Source organism: Sorex fumeus, unplaced genomic scaffold (assembly GCF_029834395.1).
Source record: "Sorex fumeus unplaced genomic scaffold, SorFum_2.1 ptg000002l, whole genome shotgun sequence".
In the NCBI taxonomy this organism is placed as follows: domain Eukaryota; kingdom Metazoa; phylum Chordata; class Mammalia; order Eulipotyphla; family Soricidae; genus Sorex; species Sorex fumeus.
In genome coordinates, this window is record NW_026606059.1 from 14,668,972 (window position 1) to 14,689,175 (window position 20,204).

A 20,204-nucleotide genomic window follows, 5' to 3' on the forward strand; every position below is an offset into this window, starting at 1 on the left:
ACTGGGAAGCACTTGATTATTTGAGGCATGAAGAAAAAAGTGAAATTAAAAAAAAAACTCTTGCTTTCTGCACAAGGAAAAAGTGAAAAGTCACCACTGGAACATAATTCTATCTTTAGGTGACGTGAACTCAGCTACTTACATTTTTACTATGTGAATAACAAGTCATTTACTGATTTTTCACTACATAGATAAAACATTTCAAAAGGCCTGTATTTGTGTAACCCATTCTCGGAGAGCCCGGCAAGCTACCGAGAGTATTCGATATGCCAGACACAGTAACAACAAAGTCTCCAATGGAGATGTTACTGGGCCCGCTCGAGCAAATCGACGATCAACGGGAGGGCCTTTACCTTATTTACTGAAGATTTTTAAAAGACAAATTTTATGTAAAAACAATAATTATTTGCAATTGATCGACTTCCAAGGTTAAGAAAGTCTTGTTCTAAAACAACCGGTGTAGGTGCGAATATGGCAAGAAAGGAACCCTCCTTCACTGCTGGTGGGAATGTCGACTGGTTCAGCCCTTTTGGAAAACAGTACAGACAATTCTCATAAAATTAGAAATTGAGTTCCCATTTGATCCAGCAATACCACTCCTGGGAATATATCCCGAAGAGGCAAAAAAGTATAGTTGAAATGGCATCTGCACTTGTATGTTCATTGCTGCACTGTTCACAATAGCCAAAATCTGGAAAAAACCCAAGTGCCCGAGAACAGATGACTGGTTAAAGAAATTTTGGTACGGGGTCAGAGAGATAGCCCAGTGGGTAGAGTGTTTGCCTTGTACGTGGGCGACCCAGGTTCGATCCCCCGCACCTCATATGGTCCCCTGAGCACTGCTGGAATAATTCCTGAGTGCAAAGCCAGGAGTAAGCCCTGAGCATTGCTGGGTGTGACCCCCCAAAAAAGGGGGGGGGAAGAAATTTTGGTACAACTACACAATGGAATATAGATGTACTATGCAGCTGTTAGAGAAGATGAAGTCATGAAATTTATATACAACTGGTTCCACATGAAAAGTAGCATGCTAAATGAAATGAGCCAGAAAGAGAAGAACAGACATAGAAAGATTATATTCATCTGGGAACATAAAGTAACAAAATAGAAGACTAACAGCCAAGAATAGCTGAGATAAGTACCAGGAGGCTCACTCCATGGCTTGGAGGCTAGCCACACATGCTAGGGGAAAAGGCAGCTCAGATAGAGAAGGGAGCAGCAAGTAAAGGGTGTTGGGAGGATCCTCCCAGGATGGGAGAAGCATGCTGAAAGTACACTATAGACCAAACATGATTGCCACTCAATGCCTCTTTTGCAAACCACAACACCCAAAAGGAGAGAGAGGACAAAAGGGAATGCCCTGCCATAGAGGCGGGGTGGGAGGGGGGATGTGGGGTGGGAGGGATACTGGGATCCGTGGTGGTGGAGAATGGGCACTGGCGGAGGGATGGGTACTCCAACATTATATAACTGAAACCCAAGCACAAAAGTTTGTAAGTCTACAACTGAACCTCGTGGTGTTTCACTAATTTAAAAAAAAAAAGAAAGAAAGAAAGACATAATAAAGGCCAGGAGGACTGGTCCTTAATAGGAAGCGTGCCATAATGTGAGACCGGTGATTAGGACCAGAGAAGGGTCCACTGTGATAGTGACTGTGGAAAGTGATCACTCTGGAGAAGAAAGGGGTGTAAAAAGGAGGCAAAGTGATACATGTTATCCTTTTGGTAACAAAATGCAAACCAGAGTGCCTAAAACGTTAGAAAAACAAAAAGTGTCTGCCATTGAGGAAGTCTAGCGGGCAGAAGGAAAACTGGGGACATTGGTGGAGGGTAGAAGACACTGGTGACAGGATGGGTGCTTGAACACTGTAAGACTGAAACCTAATCACGAAAACCTTTGTTTAAATTAAAATAAAAATGTGTTTAAATTTTAAAAAAAGAAAGAAAGTCTTGTTCTGTCAAAGCAGAACCTCTTAAACCCAGGAGAACCCTTGGCAGAAGCCCTAACCTTCAACATCAAAATAGTTCCTTGCACCCAGAATCACCATTTTCAACTATCACCAACTTGGTGCGATTCTTTCATAGCATGCAACAAAAAGTTAAATAGGACATAAGAAACTTAGAGGATTTGAGCTAAAAAGACTAATGATGCCTTCCTTTTAAAATTTGTAAGAAGATGGGCTGGAGCAATAGCACAGCGGGTAGGGCGTTTGCCTTGCACACAGCCGACCCGGGTTCGATTCCCAGCATCCCATATGGTCCCCTGAGCACCGCCAGGCGTAACTCCTGAGTGCAGAACCAGGAGTAACCCCTGTGCACTGCCAGGTGTGACCCAAAAAGCAAAATAAAATAAAATAAAATTTGTAAGAAGATGACACTGGCCATAACCATGCTGATGGACAGGTGCCGGGCTGTTTCACTTGGGGCATCCTGGGGGGTGGGGAGAGTGAGAGCCCTCCCTGCCCCAAGGGACCCAGCCCTGGCAGCCAAAAACCTCAAGAATTCAACCACCGCCACACTCACAGCCAATCTCCACATGCCCGGGCTGAGCCTCACCCACAAGTGAACCTATTTCTGGACACTTCATACCCTGTGACAATTCATACCACACACCCTACCCATACTCCAAGAGTACTGCACCACACTGGATGGGGTTCAAAGCAGGAGGCAACCAATCTAAGAGGGAAATAGCTTTTTTTACACAACCAAACAAACCTTTAACAACATGCTAGTGATCTCTTATAGAAGGGCTTAATGATCCCTGGGTGAAATAAAACAATCTTCACCCTCTTTTCTCTAAGGATACTTTTTTTTTTGTAGCATTTTCAGCGGTTTTTCATAACAAACAATACAAAATATATTATTTCGGTTCTGCTTTGGGACAGGGATTGGGGTTTGGGATAAAAACATCCAAAATAGGGTGATAGGAAGGTGTAATGGTGGTGGGATTGGCATTTGAAAATTAAATGTAATCAAATATTGTGAACTATTTTATAAAATTTAAAAATCTTTTAAATTAAAAAAAATTGTAAGCATATTTTTTTTTCTAACTTACCATTACAGAAAGGATTGGTCGGATTAAAGTTCATTGGAAATTCGTGTGAAACCTGTCATAAATGAAAAAAAGACTGATGGTGCTTACTTTGCTTTTTTAGAAAGCAAACCTTTAAAACAGGATTTTTCTCTTACCTGCCACTGTGGAGGTATCTGCGCCCCAAAACCAAAAGCTGGAAACATCTTATCACTGAAAAGAAAATTTTTTTAAAAAGTGGAAGTTTTTAACAGCTGAACATTTATCTTGATTATCTTTATTTTGGATCACAGTGGTCTATAATGACATTCATCTGGATTGTTACTTAGTGACTCGCCTTAAACTCTATGAGGCAGAAAACCAAATTTCCATCTTTAAGTTTGTATTTGCCTGAAAATTGTGCCTCATTAAATGTCGTCACAGTTTAAAGGGAAACTCCAAGACTGTGTAACAACTTTTTATTATAAAATCATAGGAAAAAGAAGTTAAAATATTTATACTAGTTTCCAATCAGATTCCAGAATAAAACACTTCTTGTGTGGATTTTATCCCTAATGTTTTATGAACCTTTGTTTTTGTTTTGAGGGTGAGGGGCGTCCATGCTGGCAGGGATATGTGTTATCTCTCAAAGTCCTCACAGGTTTGGTGCTCAGTGGTCACTCCTGTTGGCACCTGAGGGTACCATGTGGTGCTGAAGACTGAACCCGGGGCTCCCTCTTGCAAAGCATGTACTAGAGTCCTCTGGACTCTCTCCCATCCCTTTGGCAAACCTTTTTAAGTTCTAGGAGAGCAGGGAACACAAGAGCAGGAATTCACACTTTTAATGTGGGAATGACGGGTTCACTTCCCAGCAGAAGAAAGTACTCACAGTCCCTAGAGTAGCCCTGACAGAGGCCCCCAAATAAGAAAAACTACTTAAATCGATTCAAAATCCATCCACTGAAAACCCATTTTCAATATTTGACAGCAATTAAGGTCCGGTACTTTTAGATGATGGCTAAAAATCACTTTCAAGAAAATCGCTTGGCAATGACTGCCTTAGGAAACTGATATGAACAAAAACTATCTACTGTAGTTGACAAAATAGGAAGTCTGGACTTTAATCATATACATAGGTTTTCATTCATGAGTGTACTCCAAAAGAGCCAGGTTGAAGAAACAAGAGCTTCTGACTTGATGTGGTCATTCACCAGACAAGCTCTCTAGAGCTGATGAGGGCCGGAAGTGAAAGGTCAGAGGTAACCACTGCCATAATCAGAGGCACAGAGAAATGATCAAGGGAAGGGAAGGATGTTTGAGGAAGCGTCTTCTCTCCTATACCAACTTCACCCACCGAGCTCATCAGGGCACCAGCGGATGAAACAGAAACTGTGCTCTCTGGGGAATGATGGGGAGGAGAGATTTCAGCCGTACTCACGTGTCATAATCTTGAACGACGAGGCCCACGGACCAGATAGCCGTCAGGTACTCATTAACCCCATTGGGACTAATGTAATGCAGGGAGTCTGGAGAGCGTGGGTCACCGTTGGAGCCAGTGAAGTCCACTCCCACCTGCCAGAGAACCATCGGGCCACAATTAGAATGATGCCTTCGCAGACACCCACCCTTGATGTCCAATAAAACATCAGGAGGTGAAAACCAAAAGATGTATATCCTAACAATGTGACCACCACAGTGACCACCACTGTGACCACCACTGTGACCACCACAGTTTAATGGCTAAACTCTCAGCATGCTGTTCCTGTTTCGCTACGTGCCTTAAATCCTGAATCATTATAGCCAGGGCTTGAGACATAGATCTTTGGGTTCTGTTTTGCTTTTTTACACTGAATTTCATCATTTGTTCAGATGTTATACACTTTTCCTCTCTTGGCTCCAGGCTCCATTCCCTTAGACTATGTTGCCCTTAGAACTTCTTTTGGCGATTTTTCTACATTTTATTTCCATAAAGCAGTTCACAATAGTTCATTACGGATAACATTCAAACACCCACCCCACCAGTGAGCATCTTTCCAACACAACTAGAGGGAAGTGTGTGAAGGTTGTTGTATGTTATTGTCTTTCATTCTGGAGCCACTTAAGCCTGTATACAAGAGAATACAAGCAAGTATGTTAAAAACCAAACAAATGTGTGCTACTTTAGGTACATCAGTGGGCTAGAGTATAAGAGGTCATTTGTGGCCGTGTGCTCCGGGAAATACTTCATGGCTCTCTTCCGGGAGCTTTGTTTCATAGTCTCTCGATCTTGGCCATTGATAAGATTACATGGCACCGGAGGCAGTTTGTGGGTGTGACTGCCAAGCTACTAGAAAACTGGGGACCTGGGGGGAGGAGGCCAAGTCCTGATCTGAGCAGGCATCAAGATCTCAGCCCTGGGTCCTGAAAACCTGAGTTCCTCCGCCAGTTCCTTTATGGGTGAGGCTCATCCGAGCGTGCAGAAAGTGGCCTTGAGCATGGCTATTAACAATGCCTGAGAACACCATAGTTTAACGGGGCTAAACTCTCGGCAAGCAATAACCTGCTGTTCCTGTTTCTCTACATGCCTTAAATCCTGAATCATTATAGCCAGGGCTTGAGACATAGATCTTTGTGTTTTGTTTTGTTACACTGAATTTCATCATTTGTTTAGATGTTATCCGCCTTTTCTCTCTCTGCTCCAGCCAGGCTCCATTCCTGGACGCCACGTTGCCCTTGGAACTTGGCTCTGTCCAACGTTTTCCGTACAAATGCACTGATCTAAACCAGTTGGCTGTGCTCTGGATCCTCCTGTTCCAAGCCACCCACACAAGCTCCTACAGCATTTTCCAACAGAACCTAGAAAGTTCAAACCACGTGGCCCTGAGGTGGCTCCGAGGTCAAAGGCCAGCAGTATGCGTGGACCCAGTAAGGCCACGGGTTCGATCCCAAGTGATAGCAGTGGAACCACGCCAGAGGTAAGGATGTGCAGGACAACACTACAAGGGCAAGGGCAGCTCTGAGCACTGTGCAGTCAGTGCAAGAGCACCACGGCCACTGCAGGAAGAAAAACCCACACCAAGGGAGGGAAGGAAAGAGCAAGCAGAGAGGGGAAGAACCACTGCCTGGAGGAGCTACCCTGTAGGTTGGCCAGGGTTGGTGTCTCCTTGAGTGGACTATGGAATATGTGAGAACTAGGGCTCCAGACATGTCTTTTGTACTTTCTTTTTCTTTCTTTCTCTCTCTTTCTTTCTTTCTTTCTTTCTTTCTTTCTTTCTTTCTTTCTTCCTTTCTTTCTTTCCAGGGCTCCACACATGCCTTTTGTACTTTTTCGTACATGTCTCATACTATTCACCACAAGCAATACAAAATAAATTATCTAGCATCCGCCCATGGGGCAGGCTTGAGTTATGGTGGGAACCCTTGAAATTATGGTGGTGGAAAGGTGTAATGGTGGTGGGATTGGTGTTGAAATATTGAATGTAATCAATTACTGTGAACAACTTTATGAAAATAAAATTTTAAAATGTTTTAATTTTTTTAAAGGTAAAGGTAAAGGTAAAGGCCCTCCCGTTGATCGTCGATTTGCTCGAGCGGGCCCAGTAATGTCTCCATTGGAGACTTTGTTGTTACTGTGTTTGGCATATCGAATACTCTCGGTAGCTTGCCGGGCTCTCCGAGAGGGGCGGAGGAATCGAACTCGGGTCGGCCATGTTGGCCGCTTGTAAGGCGAACGCCCTACCCGCTGTGCTATCACTCACTTCTGTGTGATACTTACAGTAAAATTCAACTGGCATCCTCCCATGACATAGTCAAGGAATGTGCACTCCACGGTAATCTAAAACTCAAATGCAAACAGTTAAAAATAAAATCTCTGCTCAGAAATGAACAACTCTGGCATGTTTGTTTCTTTTTCAACGAGTTGGTAAACTGAACAGATCATGAGTGAAACATGTGGAAACCATAGCATCTTGTCCCTGTGTGTTATAAAACTCTAAGATTTTACTTCAATGACATTTTCAAAAATAACAGTCGCTCACTATTTGTTTTAAGATGCTAGTCATGTGTCTAACACACTGAAAGTTTTCATAAGGATAATTTGAAAATTCTGTTTGTTTTTGCTTGGGGACCACACCCAGTGGTGCTCAAGACTTCCTGCAAACTCTGCACTCGGGGATGATTACATCAGATATACTCCACTGATCAGTGGAGTATATGCAGTGCCAGGCACTGAATCCAGGTGGGTCACATGCAAGGCTAGAGCCTTACCCACTGTCACTCACTCTGGCCCTAAACATGAAGACTTTGTCAAAAGAAAAACTAAGAAGTTCCCTTGTCTGGCATGAAAGATCTTTTGGATTTTTCCTTTTCACAGATAACCTCTGAAACTGAGTTTATCACCAGAAGTCAGGCCATTTGCATCATGTGCTGGGGAAATACCACTATGATTCACTTGTTGAGATAACGAAAAACCTTAACACTCTTTGCACTTTGCTCAAACGCTATCGGACCTTGAGGGAAGAGTCACTGGAAAGATATTTGACTGTTGCCTACTCTCTTCTTTTACCTAAGGGCTACAGGGGACTTGATGATTTAACTGCCTCAAATTCAAGTGCTTGTGTGTTACAGACTTGATGTTACAGAAGAAATCAAAGTGTGATCTCATCTCATTTCATTATAAATGCTCATGTCAACTGACCTCGCACTGTTTCACACAGACGACACCTGAATTCTTATAGCTTTTCTTCTTTTGCCTCTTCTTTTCATTAATGCACTCAAATTCAAGCTGAAGAATGAGAAAACAGAATGTTATTTCTTTCAGTTTGCTTTCAGTTTTTCAGTGCTGCTAAGGGTCTATCCCTGGCTCTGTGCTTCGGAGGAATAAATGCAGTTCTGGGGATGAAACCAGGCTCCACAGAATGCAAGGCAAGCACTTTCTCCCCTGTACTGTCTCTCTGCACCCAAAATGTTAAATTTTTACTTAACACTTATATAAAATGCCAATGTGAATTTACATGGAAGACTTGCCCTCTTGGAATTAAATCATTTATTGATGCAGGTCGGCTGCAAAATACAACTCTGCAGGCTGTTTCTCCTATACAGGCTTGGTGACAGGAGCTTAGAGGAGGAATGGAGATACCCCAATGACCTATAAAAGGTAAAGGTAAAGGCCCTCCCGTTGATCGTCGATTTGCTCGAGCGGGCCCAGTAACGTCTCCATTGGAGACTTTGTTGTTACTGTGTCTGGCATATCGAATACTCTCGGTAGCTTGCCGGGCTCTCCGAGAGGGGCGGAGGAATCGAACTCGGGTCGGCCATGTTGGCCGCTTGTAAGGCGAACGCCCTACCCGCTGTGCTATCGCTCCAGCCCTTACCCCAATGACCTATGAAAAATCAAATTCAACTGTATTTGTTTCAAACCCATTTCTCAGACTGGGAATGTTGCTCATTAGTAGAGCACTTGCCTTGCATATGTGAGACTCCAGGTTCAGTACCCAGCACCCTGAAAACAAAATAAAACAAGAAAATCCCACCCTATTTCTCCCAACTACTTAAGCCAAGTAAACTGTAATCTTATTTATTTAGTTTTTAAATATTATTTTCAATCTTTGTATTTCATCTTTGTATTTTGAAAAGCAAATTCTATATGCATGAGTCAGCCGGGACCTCCAAGCAGTTGATAAATAATTCATATCATTCTAAGTGAGCTATAGAGAATTAATAATCTGGCTCATTCTACAAGACAGTAAGAAAGATGGAAGCAATGTATTTACTTACAAAATGCTCTGCAACAGTTTTTAGCCAAATTGGCTAAAAAACAGGAACTTGAGAAGCATTCTTAGAAGTATATGGGGATGCTAAATAATGAATTGAACATAGCTAAAGCAGCTGTATGATTTTAAGAAAATTAGTACCATTGAAAGAGAGTTTCTTATTACAGAATTCAATATACTATAAGTATGCTTTTATTCTTCCTTGAATAAAGGCACAAGTCAAAGAGAAGAATTAGTAAGATTCCAATAAGACCAGGCATTTGTCCAGTGTCGCATATATTTATTGTGACCAATTAAACACCAAACATTTTATTTGTTTGTTTGGGACCTCATGCAACACCACTCAGAGGTCAGAGACTCCTGACAGTGTTCTGGGGATGATAAGTGGTACAAGGGATAGAACCTAGGTTGGCCATGTGCAAGACATGTACCTTGCACTCATCCTAAGTACCCCAAACTTTAAAATTAAGGATTTTCAATCAAATCCCTACGTTATTTGAAGTCAAAGGAAAGTAAAATTCTAAGTATAAAAATAATTTCAGTGGAGTTCATGCCCAATTCAATCAGCTTAATCAATGGCTGAATAAATAGCAGCACTCCTACATTTAAAGAAATTTAAAAAAATAAAAATAATAATAATAATTTCAAACCCCAAGCATGAATTTGGTTAACTAATTACTAAACAAAGAGCAAATTTTAAAGTAAAAGTAAAAACATGGTAAATGATTTGCTATACCAAGAGATAATATAAAATAATAAATTCATGTTCAAATTATGAGGTGTATATATATATATATAGAGAGAGAGAGAGAGAAGATTAGAATGCAACTTACAGGTGAGTTTCTGGAAGCTTCTTTCAGTTTTGTCATTGTGGTTTGAAATGTTCCAATGAGATCATGTGACCCATCATTGTCATAATCATAGCACTCAACCTAAAATTAGCATAATAGAAATACATAAAAATCAACGTAATTTGGCCATCTTTGAAGCGTTCAGAATAAGAGAAGGAACACATGGAGGGTGCGGGATCCCGGAGGAAAAGAAAAAAGAAAAAACAGGTTCCAAAAAGAGCCGAGAGCACCGGCAAGTTCCAGCTGGAGTAGGCGCCGCATCCCGCCTCCCCCAGATGGAACCCTGGTGACCAGAAGCCTCTACAAACACAGCTCGAGTATGTGGGAACGAGGACTTTTTCTCAAATCTGCCGGACTACACCTCCCAGGTAACCTCTGATTCCGGAAGTCACGCCCACAGCCCGCCCCCCAGCGCCATCTTTGAAGCGTTCAGAATAAGAGAAGGAACACATGGAGGGTGCGGGATCCCGGAGGAAAAGAAAAAAGAAAAAACAGGTTCCAAAAAGAGCCGAGAGCACCGGCAAGTTCCAGCTGGAGTAGGCGCCGCATCCCGCCTCCCCCAGATGGAACCCTGGTGACCAGAAGCCTCTACAAACACAGCTCGAGTATGTGGGAACGAGGACTTTTTCTCAAATCTGCCGGACTACACCTCCCAGGTAACCTCTGATTCCGGAAGTCACGCCCACAGCCCGCCCCCCAGCGCCATCTTTGAAGCGTTCAGAATAAGAGAAGGAACACATGGAGGGTGCGGGATCCCGGAGGAAAAGAAAAAAGAAAAAACAGGTTCCAAAAAGAGCCGAGAGCACCGGCAAGTTCCAGCTGGAGTAGGCGCCGCATCCCGCCTCCCCCAGATGGAACCCTGGTGACCAGAAGCCTCTACAAACACAGCTCGAGTATGCGGGAACGAGGACTTTTTCTCAAAACCGCGCGGCCGCGTATCAATGAGAAGTAAACCACCCAATCTTTCTCCCTGAAAATCAGAGTTAAGTTTGGAGCATGGCCACAGCCCCAGAAACACAAGGACTTAATGCAGAAACCAGCAGATTAGAGCAGAAAAGTGAACGGACGATGAGTTAACCCAGGCCATCATTTCTGCCCAGAGGGGAAAGGGTGTTGCCCCATTCGCCCTCTCTTCTCTGGAAAGAAGGATGGCGGCCGCACGGGAGCCTTGTGGACAGCAGGTATGAGCCGGGGGTATGGGGGGCGACTAAAACTTCACGAGAAGGGGGGCATTCCAGTCCGTCCTTCACGCCCTACCGAGGTCACCAGTTGCCCCCCACGAGCGGCTCCCCAGCACGGCCACAGTCCCAGAAGCACAAGGACTTAATGCAGAACCCAGCAGCTTGGAGCAGAAAAGTGAAAGGACTATGCGTTAATCCAGGCCATCAAGTCTGCCGGAGGGGAAAGGGTGTTGCCCCATTCGCCCTCTCTTCTCTGGAAAGAAGGATGGCGGCCGCATGGGAGCCATGTGGACAGCAGGTATGAGCCGGGGGTGTGGGGGCGACTAAAACCTCATGGGAAGGGGGGCGTTCTGGTCCGTCCTTCACGCCCTACCGAGGTCACCAGTTGTCCCCCACGAGCGGCTCTCCAGCACGGCCACAGCCCCAGAAGCACAAGGGCTTAATGCAGAACCCAGCAGCTTGGAGCAGAAAAGTGAAAGGACTATGCGTTAATCCAGGCAATCATTTCTGCCCAGAGGGGAAAGGGTGTTGCTCCCTTCCGCCCTCCTCCCTCTGGAAAGAAAGATGGCGGCCACATGGGAGCCTTGTGGACAGCAGGTATGAGCCGGGGGTGTGGGGGCGACTAAAACCTCATGGGAAGAGGGGCGTTCTGGTCCGTCCTTCACGCCCTACCGAGGTCACCAGTTGCCCCCCACGAGCGGCTCCCCAGCAGGGCCACAGTCCCAGAAGCACAAGGACTTAATGCAGAACCCGGCAGCTTGGAGCAGAAAAGTGAAAGGACTATGCGTTAATCCAGGCCATCAAGTCTGCCGGAGGGGAAAGGGTGTTGCCCCATTCGCCCTCTCTTCTCTGGAAAGAAGGATGGTGGCCGCATGGGAGCCTTGTGGACAGCAGGTATGAGCTGGGAGTATGGGGACGACTAAAACCTCATGGGAAGGGGGGCGTTCCGGTCCGTCCTTCACGCCCTACTGAGGTCACCAGTCACCCCTCACGAGCGGCTCTCCAGCACGGCCACGGCCCCAGAAGCACAAGGACTTAATGCAGAACCCAGCAGCTTGGAGCAGAAAAGTGAACGGACTATGCGTTGATCCAGCCCATCAAGTCTGCCGGAGGGGAAAGGGTGTTGCCCCATTCACCCTCTCCTCTCTGGAAAGAAAGATGGTGGCCACATGGGAGCCTTGTGGACAGCAGGTATGAGCCGGGAGTGTGGGGGCGACTAAAACCTCATGGGAAGGGGGGGCGTTCCGGTCCGTCCTTCACGCCCTTCCGAGGTCACCAGTTGCCCCCCACGAGCGGCTCTCCAGCACGGCCACAGCCCCAGAAGCACAAGGGCTTAATGCAGAACCCAGCAGCTTGGAGCAGAAAAGTGAACGGACTATGCATTGATCCAGGCCATCAAGTCTGCCGGAGGGGAAAGGGTGTTGCCCCATTCGCCCTCTCCTCTCTGGAAAGAAAGATGGCGGCCACATGGGAGCCTTGTGGACAGCAGGTATGAGCCGGGAGTGTGGGGGCGACTAAAACCTCATGGGAAGGGGGGCGTTCTGGTCCATCCTTCACGCCCTACCGAGGTCACCAGTTGCCCCCCACGAGCGGCTCTCCAGCACAGCCACGGCCCCAGAAGCACAAGGACTTAATGCAGAACCCAGCAGCTTGGAGCAGAAAAGTGAACGGACTATGCACTGATCCAGGCCATCAAGTCTGCCAGAGGGGAAAGGGTGTTGCCCCATTCGCCCTCTCCTCTCTGGAAAGAAAGATGGCGGCCACATGGGAGCCTTGTGGACAGCAGGTATGAGCCGCGAGTGTGGGGGCGACTAAAACCTCATGGGAAGGGGGGCATTTCTGTCTGCCCTTCACGCCCTACCGAGGCCACCAGTTGCCCCCACGAGCGGCTCTCCAGCACAGCCACAGCCCCAGAAGCACAATGACCTAATGCAGAACCCAGCAGCTTGGAGCAGAAAAGTGAAAGGACTATGCGTTAATCCAGGAAATCATTTCTGCCCAGAGGGGAAAGGGTGTTGCTCCCTTCCGCCCTCCTCCCTCTGGAAAGAAAGATGGCGGCCACATGGGAGCCTTGTGGACAGCAGGTATGAGCCGGGGGTGTGGGGGCGACTAAAACCTCATGGGAAGGGGGGCGTTCTGGTCCGTCCTTCACGCCCTACCGAGGTCACCAGTTGCCCCCCGCGAGCAGCTCTCCAGCACGGCCACGGCCCCAGAAGCACAAGGACTTAATGCAAAACCCAGCAGCTTGGAGCAGAAAAGCGAACGGACTATGCATTGATCCAGGCCATCAAGTCTGCCGGAGGGGAAAGGGTGTTGCCCCATTCGCCCTCTCCTCTCTGGAAAGAAAGATGGCGGCCACATGGGAGCCTTGTGGACAGCAGGTATGAGCCCTGAGTGTGGGGGCGACTAGAACCTCATGGGAAGGGGGGCGTTTCGCTCCGCCCTTCACGCCCTACCGAGGCCACCGGTTGCCCCCCGCGAGCGGCTCTCCAGCACGGCCACGACTCCAGAACACAGAAACCAATTTCTTAACTATCTGACTTTCAGTAGAAATACTTCCAGGGTCAATAGGTAAAAGAGCAGAAACCCAAAACCAACATTTAATTCTTGAACCCAGCCGTAGAAAGCAAATCACTTCACAATGCTTTTTTAGCATGTCTGATTTGGGGGGGGGGGGGAACTCTAAATAATAGTGGTGAATCTTTTATTGAAAGAATGAATCTAATCAAAGCAGATAGAGTGTTAACTAGAATTCATCTGCCTCACAGGGACGGGGAGGGGTGGGGGGTGGGGTTTTATTGGGGTTCTTCATGGTAAAAAATAAGTATTGGTAAAGGGAAATGTGTTTGATATTTGCATGACTGAGACATAAACCTGAAAGCTTTGTAACCTTTCCCACAGTGATTCAATAAATAAATAAATAAATAAAAAAAAAAAAAAAAAAATCAACGTAATTTTGTTTAGCTGGGTTGGCTTTAAAAAAAGTGGGGCTTATGAGAAGTTTTTCGGTTAAGATTAGTGAAAATATTTAAGGTGCAGTCCTATTTAAAGCAGAAGGAGCTAACTACTTGAAAAGGCAATACTTAAACACTTTCAAGTCCTAGCCACCCTTGAAGTGGGGTTCCAGGATAGAATGCTAGGCAGATGATGAACACAAATTCTGCTCAAACCCCATATTTAGCAGGGTCCCATTCCTTTGCCATCCCCTTTTTATATACTTGTAAAATCAAAATGGAATTAAATCTTCTTTCTCAACCGCTTAACTTAACCACTTAACCACTATTCGATGTCTACATACAGTCATTATCTAGGACAGGAAGTCCGTATTCCTCAAACTGAAAATTGTATAATTAAATTCAAGATGATTTAAACAGAGGTTCCCAAATTTATTGGCTTACTTTCTCCCTTTACCTGAAAGGAAGAAAAACATCACTTAGCCACCCCCTGGACATCTGCCACCTTTTAGCAGAGAGTGCCCCTCTATTGTGCAAGCAGTCGATGCACCTCCCCTGGGTGGTTCCAGCGCCCCCCGGAGGGCAGTATCACTCATTTTGGAAAACTGAACTGGACTGCCACAAAATTGCTTCATTATCTACAACCTCATGAGGCTAGAATAATATTTGTTTTATGATGGAGTCAAATTTGCAGCATTCTGAGGACAATAACTCTTACAATGAAAAAGAAAATTCCAGAAAAAGAGTACTTAATTCAGTGCAGATATTTATCCCAGGTCATATTTATTCTATTTCCACATAGGACTGGGTGAATTCCAGTCTTAGCTAAGGCTCTCATTCCATGATTGCTTAAAGCAACTTTTTGTTTCTTAAACAGATAATAAAGAAATGCTACTAACTGAAATGTCTATTGTTTTGTGACAGATTGATAGCTCTAGTCACAGCCTAAATTTTCACAAGGATATCTGAATATTCGCTGAAATTAACAAAAAAATAAGGTTGGTGTAAACTTTCAGCACCCAGGGGTTTCTTTGTCCTTGATGAGTAAATAATGTTTTTACACTGCTTTCTAATTTCAAAAAAACAGATTATTTCCACTCTGCAAACATTTACAATGTTCATTGTGCACAAAATCTACTTAAGTTCTCTCCTCCAGACAGAGGAATCAAATTGCCTCAGCAGACAACAAATTTCCTATGGCAACCAACACAAGTAAGGCTGAACCAAAGACAATTTTGAATCCTTCTATGATTTAAAGGCTGGTAGCTAAGACACAATTTGTTTTTAGCCGATGTGAATCCTCCATATTGCTATATTCTTATGAAAATTTACAAATCATTAAGCTAAAGTGCTAAGAATTTACATATTCATCTGGTTTTGAGGAGTGAAGTGAATATCATAATAAAATATTAACTTCTTAATTTTATTTCATTACTATTCAGGAATTAAATATCAACTGATCAATTTTTTAAAAGCCAAACACGATTTAAAATTGCAATTCAGAGTATCTGTAGGGATTTTATTAGTTCAGTCAAGTGACAAATTCTGAATTTGACTATTCCCTATATCTATGATGCATTCAACTTTTAAGTCTCTAGTAAGAATGTTAGTCATATGAAAAAAGAAAATTAATGACCTCAATATTTCTTCTAGAGAAACTAGAAAACAAAGTTACAAACAACCTTGATATAGTAACAACTTTACTTTTTATGTTTCTTTTAACTATGGAAAATAAAACTTTAGATTAGTATAGGAAACTCCATTTTATAAGTAAGATAAGGTCAAACTCTGATAAGGCAAAATTTTTTATTTAAATAAGAATTATGAAGACCTAAAACTCTTCAGATGTCTAGATTGTCTTAAAACGCAGAGAATACAAAACTATCTTTAAACTATAAATTCTGATAATGCATTATAATAAATTACATAAAGACATGTGCGTGTTTATGTACAAATGTACAGATCTATGTATATATGAAAAGCTCTCTTACCCTGCTAAAGGCAATAAGTTTGGATACGGTTTGAGAAAAATGATGTAATAATGTTTATCAATTAATCACCAGCTCAAAAAATAAAAACCAGTATCACTGCTTGTTTCAGATGGCATTTACCAGCAAGGTTTGTGGAGATGAGATATATTCATATATACATGCTCACTGAGAGAGAGATTTATAATACACACACCACACAATACTTCATACGCAAAAGCATTCCCATTTTGGGCAAGATGGAAACATGCATTATTATTTTTCTGATTCAAGTGATCTTACAAAAATAATAATACATGCTAGAGTAATGACAATGACACATGACAGTAATTCAGTTCTATTTGATACTCTGCAACTCTTTACTTATAAGACATTTCCAAACACCAAGAGAATCACGGATGAATGATTTTCTGTTATTACAATGAAATACAGAATTAAAACTACACATGATGATGTGGCGAATCAATCGCTAAAACAAACTGAGAAAATTTTAGGAATGAAAAACATCAAAAAAACTCAGAAAATCCACTTACTTACCAATGAATTACAGAGCTTAAGAGTGTCACTGAGAGCAAAAGAAGTTTCAAAAACATTGTTTCATTTTTAACAAATTATTGAGACCAATCAGATGATCAGATTTAAGCAATTTTACCCCCCACAACCTTTCTGGCTTCTCCAATCTAATAAACCTAGAACTCACTGTTTTTAATATGAAAAAATGACATTTTGGATTCAGCATGACAATAAAATTATTTTTACACCAACTTTTTTACTATTTATTTTATAATTGGGGCTGGAGCGATAGCACAGCGGTAGGGCGTTTGCCTTGCACGCAGCCAACATGGCCGACCCGAGTTCGATTCCTCCGCCCCTCTCGGAGAGTCCGGCAAGCTACCGAGAGTATCTCGCCCGCACGGCAGAGCCTGGCAAGCTCCCCGTGACGTATTCGATATGCCAGACACAGTAACAACAAAGTCTCCAATGGAGACGTTACTGGGCCTGCTCGAGCAAATCGATGATCAACGGGAGGGCCTTTACTTTACTTTACTTTTACTATTTTATAATTAGATTTTCGTTGATTTTTAAAATCCTCTACAAACTGAGGACAAATTTTTATGACTCAAATGACAAATCTCAGGGGCTAGAGAGATCGTACAGTGGGTAGGGAGCATGCCTTGCACATGGCTGATGTCTGATCCCCAACATCCCATATGGTGCCCCGAACACCACCACCAAGAGTGACTCCTGAGTACAGAGCCAGGAGTAAACCCTAAGAACTGCTGATTGTGGCCCAAAAAGACAAAATGAAAAATAATGAATCACAAATAATCAGTTTTCCTTCCTTTTAGGTCACACCCGGCAATGCACAGGGGTTACTCCTGCCTGTGCACGCAGGAATTACTTCTGGCAGTGCTCTGGGGTCCATATGGGATGCGGGGAATTGAACCCAGGTCGGCTGCATATAAGGCAAACACCCCTCACTCTGTACTATCACTCCAGCCCCTCAGTTTTCAATGACCATAATATTTATGTTTACCTTTTCCAAAAACCTCCACTTTTCTTTTTCTTCTTTCTTTCTTTCTTTCTTTCTTTCTTTCTTTCTTTCTTTCTTTCTTTCTTTCTTTCTCTCTTTCTCTCTTTTTGTTTCCTTCTCTTTTTTTTTCTTCCTTCTTTACTTTTTTCTTTTGTTTTGTTGTGGGGCCACACCTGACTACTCAGGAATGTAGCGTACTCCTGGCTCTGTGCTCAGACATCACCCCTGACAGGAATCAAAGTGCTGGAGTGGTGCCTGTGTCCAAACCAGTTGGGCTGCAGGTAAAGCAAGTGCCCTGCCCACTGTACTATCTCTCCAGCCCCTATGGACTTTTAAAAAAAACTATGCAGATATGATTTTTCTCTAGGCTATGAGTTAAGAAACTAGATGACATGTCTAACCAGCTAGCCCTTCACTGGCTAAAAGGCTGGTTCAGATAGGGCCTGTGTCTCTCACTAAATTCTCTGGTTAATGCCAATACCTTTCCGCCTTTCATCATTCTCATTTCTTAAGTAAAAAAAAAGAAATCTCATCCCAGCTTGATGGCATCAGAACATAAGATTCTCTCTAGAAACTTATGTAAAGAATGACTCTAGGTATAGCGAGGGTCGGGTCGGGGGCTTGCCATGTATGTGGATGACCTGGTTTGATCCCAGGCACTACATACCAGCCCCCGACCACTGCTGGGTGCAGCCCCAGCCTGCAAAAAAAAAGAAGTGAATCCAGTATAAAAGTCTTAAAAATTGTATAAAAAGAACTATATTATGAAGACATTTTAAAAAATTTCTTAGACATTTGCTACAGCTTCCTGTTCCTATCTATAGTCCTGACACTCTAGAACTAAAGCCATAGAAATGCTTTAAAGGAATTTTATCTTGCTCTGGGGCTGGAGCAATAGCACAGCGGGTCGGGCATTTGCCTTGCACGTGGCAGACCCGAGTTCGATTCCCAGCATCCCATATGGTCCCCTGAGCACTGCCAGGGGTAATTCGAGTGCAGAGCCAGGAGTTACCCCTGTGCATCACCTAGTATGACCCAAAAAAATAAATAAATAAAGGAATTACATCTTGCTCTGAAAAGAAGCAAGAGAACATACCCTAGAACTACTTTACTCTGCCGCTAGGAACAGAGGAAGCTCTGGGTCCGAGAGTAATATATGCTTTAATCTACAAGGGGCCTATCAAAGGCCAAGAATGTAGCTGAGGGAGAAGAAAAGGCTATGGGGGCGGGGGAGGGGAGGGGGAGGGGAGGGGTGGGAGAGAAACTGGGGACATTGGTGGTGGGAAATGAGCCCTGGTGAAGGTGTAGGGCATGTCGAATGTCTGAAACTGAATCATGAATAACTCTCTAACCATATATTTCACGGTGATTCAATTTAAAAAAATTTATTTTTAAAGAACGTACTTGAAAATTCCTATCCTCACACCAGAGGAATCTTACTAAAAGAACTACTTAAATTGAAATTTTGTTTCAAAAATGGTGCAACAAAAATCACAATGTTAGATTAAGCATTTAGTAAACAGACTGAGTTATACATTCTGCTATTCCAAAGTGATGACTTCAGAGTATTTCTATTTTGGTACTCCTAAATAGAAATAAAACTTAAATGTATAGGTATTTGTGATATCATCTGCTTCCTTTAAATATTACCTAATCAATTAAATAATTTTATAAGAGGCTACGATGTTTGTATTTCAAATTACCTTAATAGTTTTGTCCATATCTCCATAGCACAGAGAGTTCAGAGATATTTTAAAAGGTCTCCAAACAGGATTCAAATTGTTTTTAATAACCTGTAAGAATGAAGATTCAAAGACCAGTTAGAAAAACATTTACTGGATTCATGCCCTTCCAGGACGCTTGCGACACTTTCATAATTCATCCTTTGCCTCTTCCCTTACTCAAATCTCCCAGTGAAAGTCAGCTGGGACAATATTACGTGACCGTTTTATGAAAAACGTGACATATTCTCTAGTACTTCACCCCCATACGGGGCTCCCACCACTGCCTGAGAAATGTTCCAGCTTCAGGGCTGATCTCAGAGGGACAGAGAGACACCTGCAGCTTCAGGGCCAGCTCCAGAGCCGCTGAAACATGCAGTCACATTTGTGGCTGCTCAGCACCTCCAAACCTCACAGAGCTCACAGACAGCCCACGAGAAACAAGAAAATTCGATGGGGAGACTGAGTAGAAGTAAGTCCACTTAGATCAACAAGTGAAGACAATCATACAGAAGGCCCACTTCACACCTAACAGCTCAGTAAATACTCAGGCTAGGATTTTAGCAACACTGTTGTAAGATATATATTGTAATAAGCAATATAAAGTCAAATGAATTAGTACTTGCTAAGGGAGCAGGCTTGTGGGGTGGGTGGGAAACTAGGGACCCTAGTGGAAGGAAGGATGGATTGGTATTGGAATCAGTATTTCTGAAATAATAACGTTGGAATCAATATTCCTGAAAGAACGGTATTGTCCAGAAATACCTGAAATAATGGTATTGTCAAAAACTTTGTACCACGCTGTTTAAATAAAGTAAAAAAAGAAAGAGAGAAAGGAAGAAAGAGAGAAAGAAATTACCAAAAAAATCCTATTTTTGGATTTGAAGTAACAACAAAGTCTCCAATGGAGACGTTACTGGGCCCGCTCGAGCAAATCGACGATCAACGGGAGGGCCTTTACCTTTTACCTTTACCTTTGGATTTGAAGAAATGATTACAAAACTTTTAAATATGCAAATATTTTATTTTATTTACTTTTGTTTATTTATTTTATTTACTTTTATTTTAAAAGCATGATTACAAAAAAAATTTGAACACACACACACACACACACACACACATATACTCTCTCTCTCTCTTTCTCTCCTCAGTTGTGTCTAGAGAAAAAGCCTGGAAGTAATGGCACACAGGCAGAATGGGTAGGCAGTGCTGAGGT

At 43.3% G+C, this 20,204-nt stretch overlaps 1 protein-coding gene across 1 annotated transcript in view; it reads right to left on the reverse strand.

Moving 5' to 3' along the window:
- CPNE3 (copine 3) overlaps positions 1-20,204 on the reverse strand; it is a 55,687-nt gene that overhangs the window by 12,556 nt on the left and 22,927 nt on the right. Inside the window, exons 7-13 of the mRNA XM_056108645.1 lie at positions 18,971-19,060; positions 9,593-9,691; positions 7,685-7,771; positions 6,764-6,823; positions 4,448-4,581; positions 3,189-3,243; positions 3,055-3,106 (exon numbers count right to left, since the gene is read on the reverse strand). Of these exons, the coding sequence (XP_055964620.1) occupies positions 3,055-3,106; positions 3,189-3,243; positions 4,448-4,581; positions 6,764-6,823; positions 7,685-7,771; positions 9,593-9,691; positions 18,971-19,060 (577 nt within the window). The remainder of the gene's footprint in view (positions 1-3,054; positions 3,107-3,188; positions 3,244-4,447; positions 4,582-6,763; positions 6,824-7,684; positions 7,772-9,592; positions 9,692-18,970; positions 19,061-20,204) is intronic.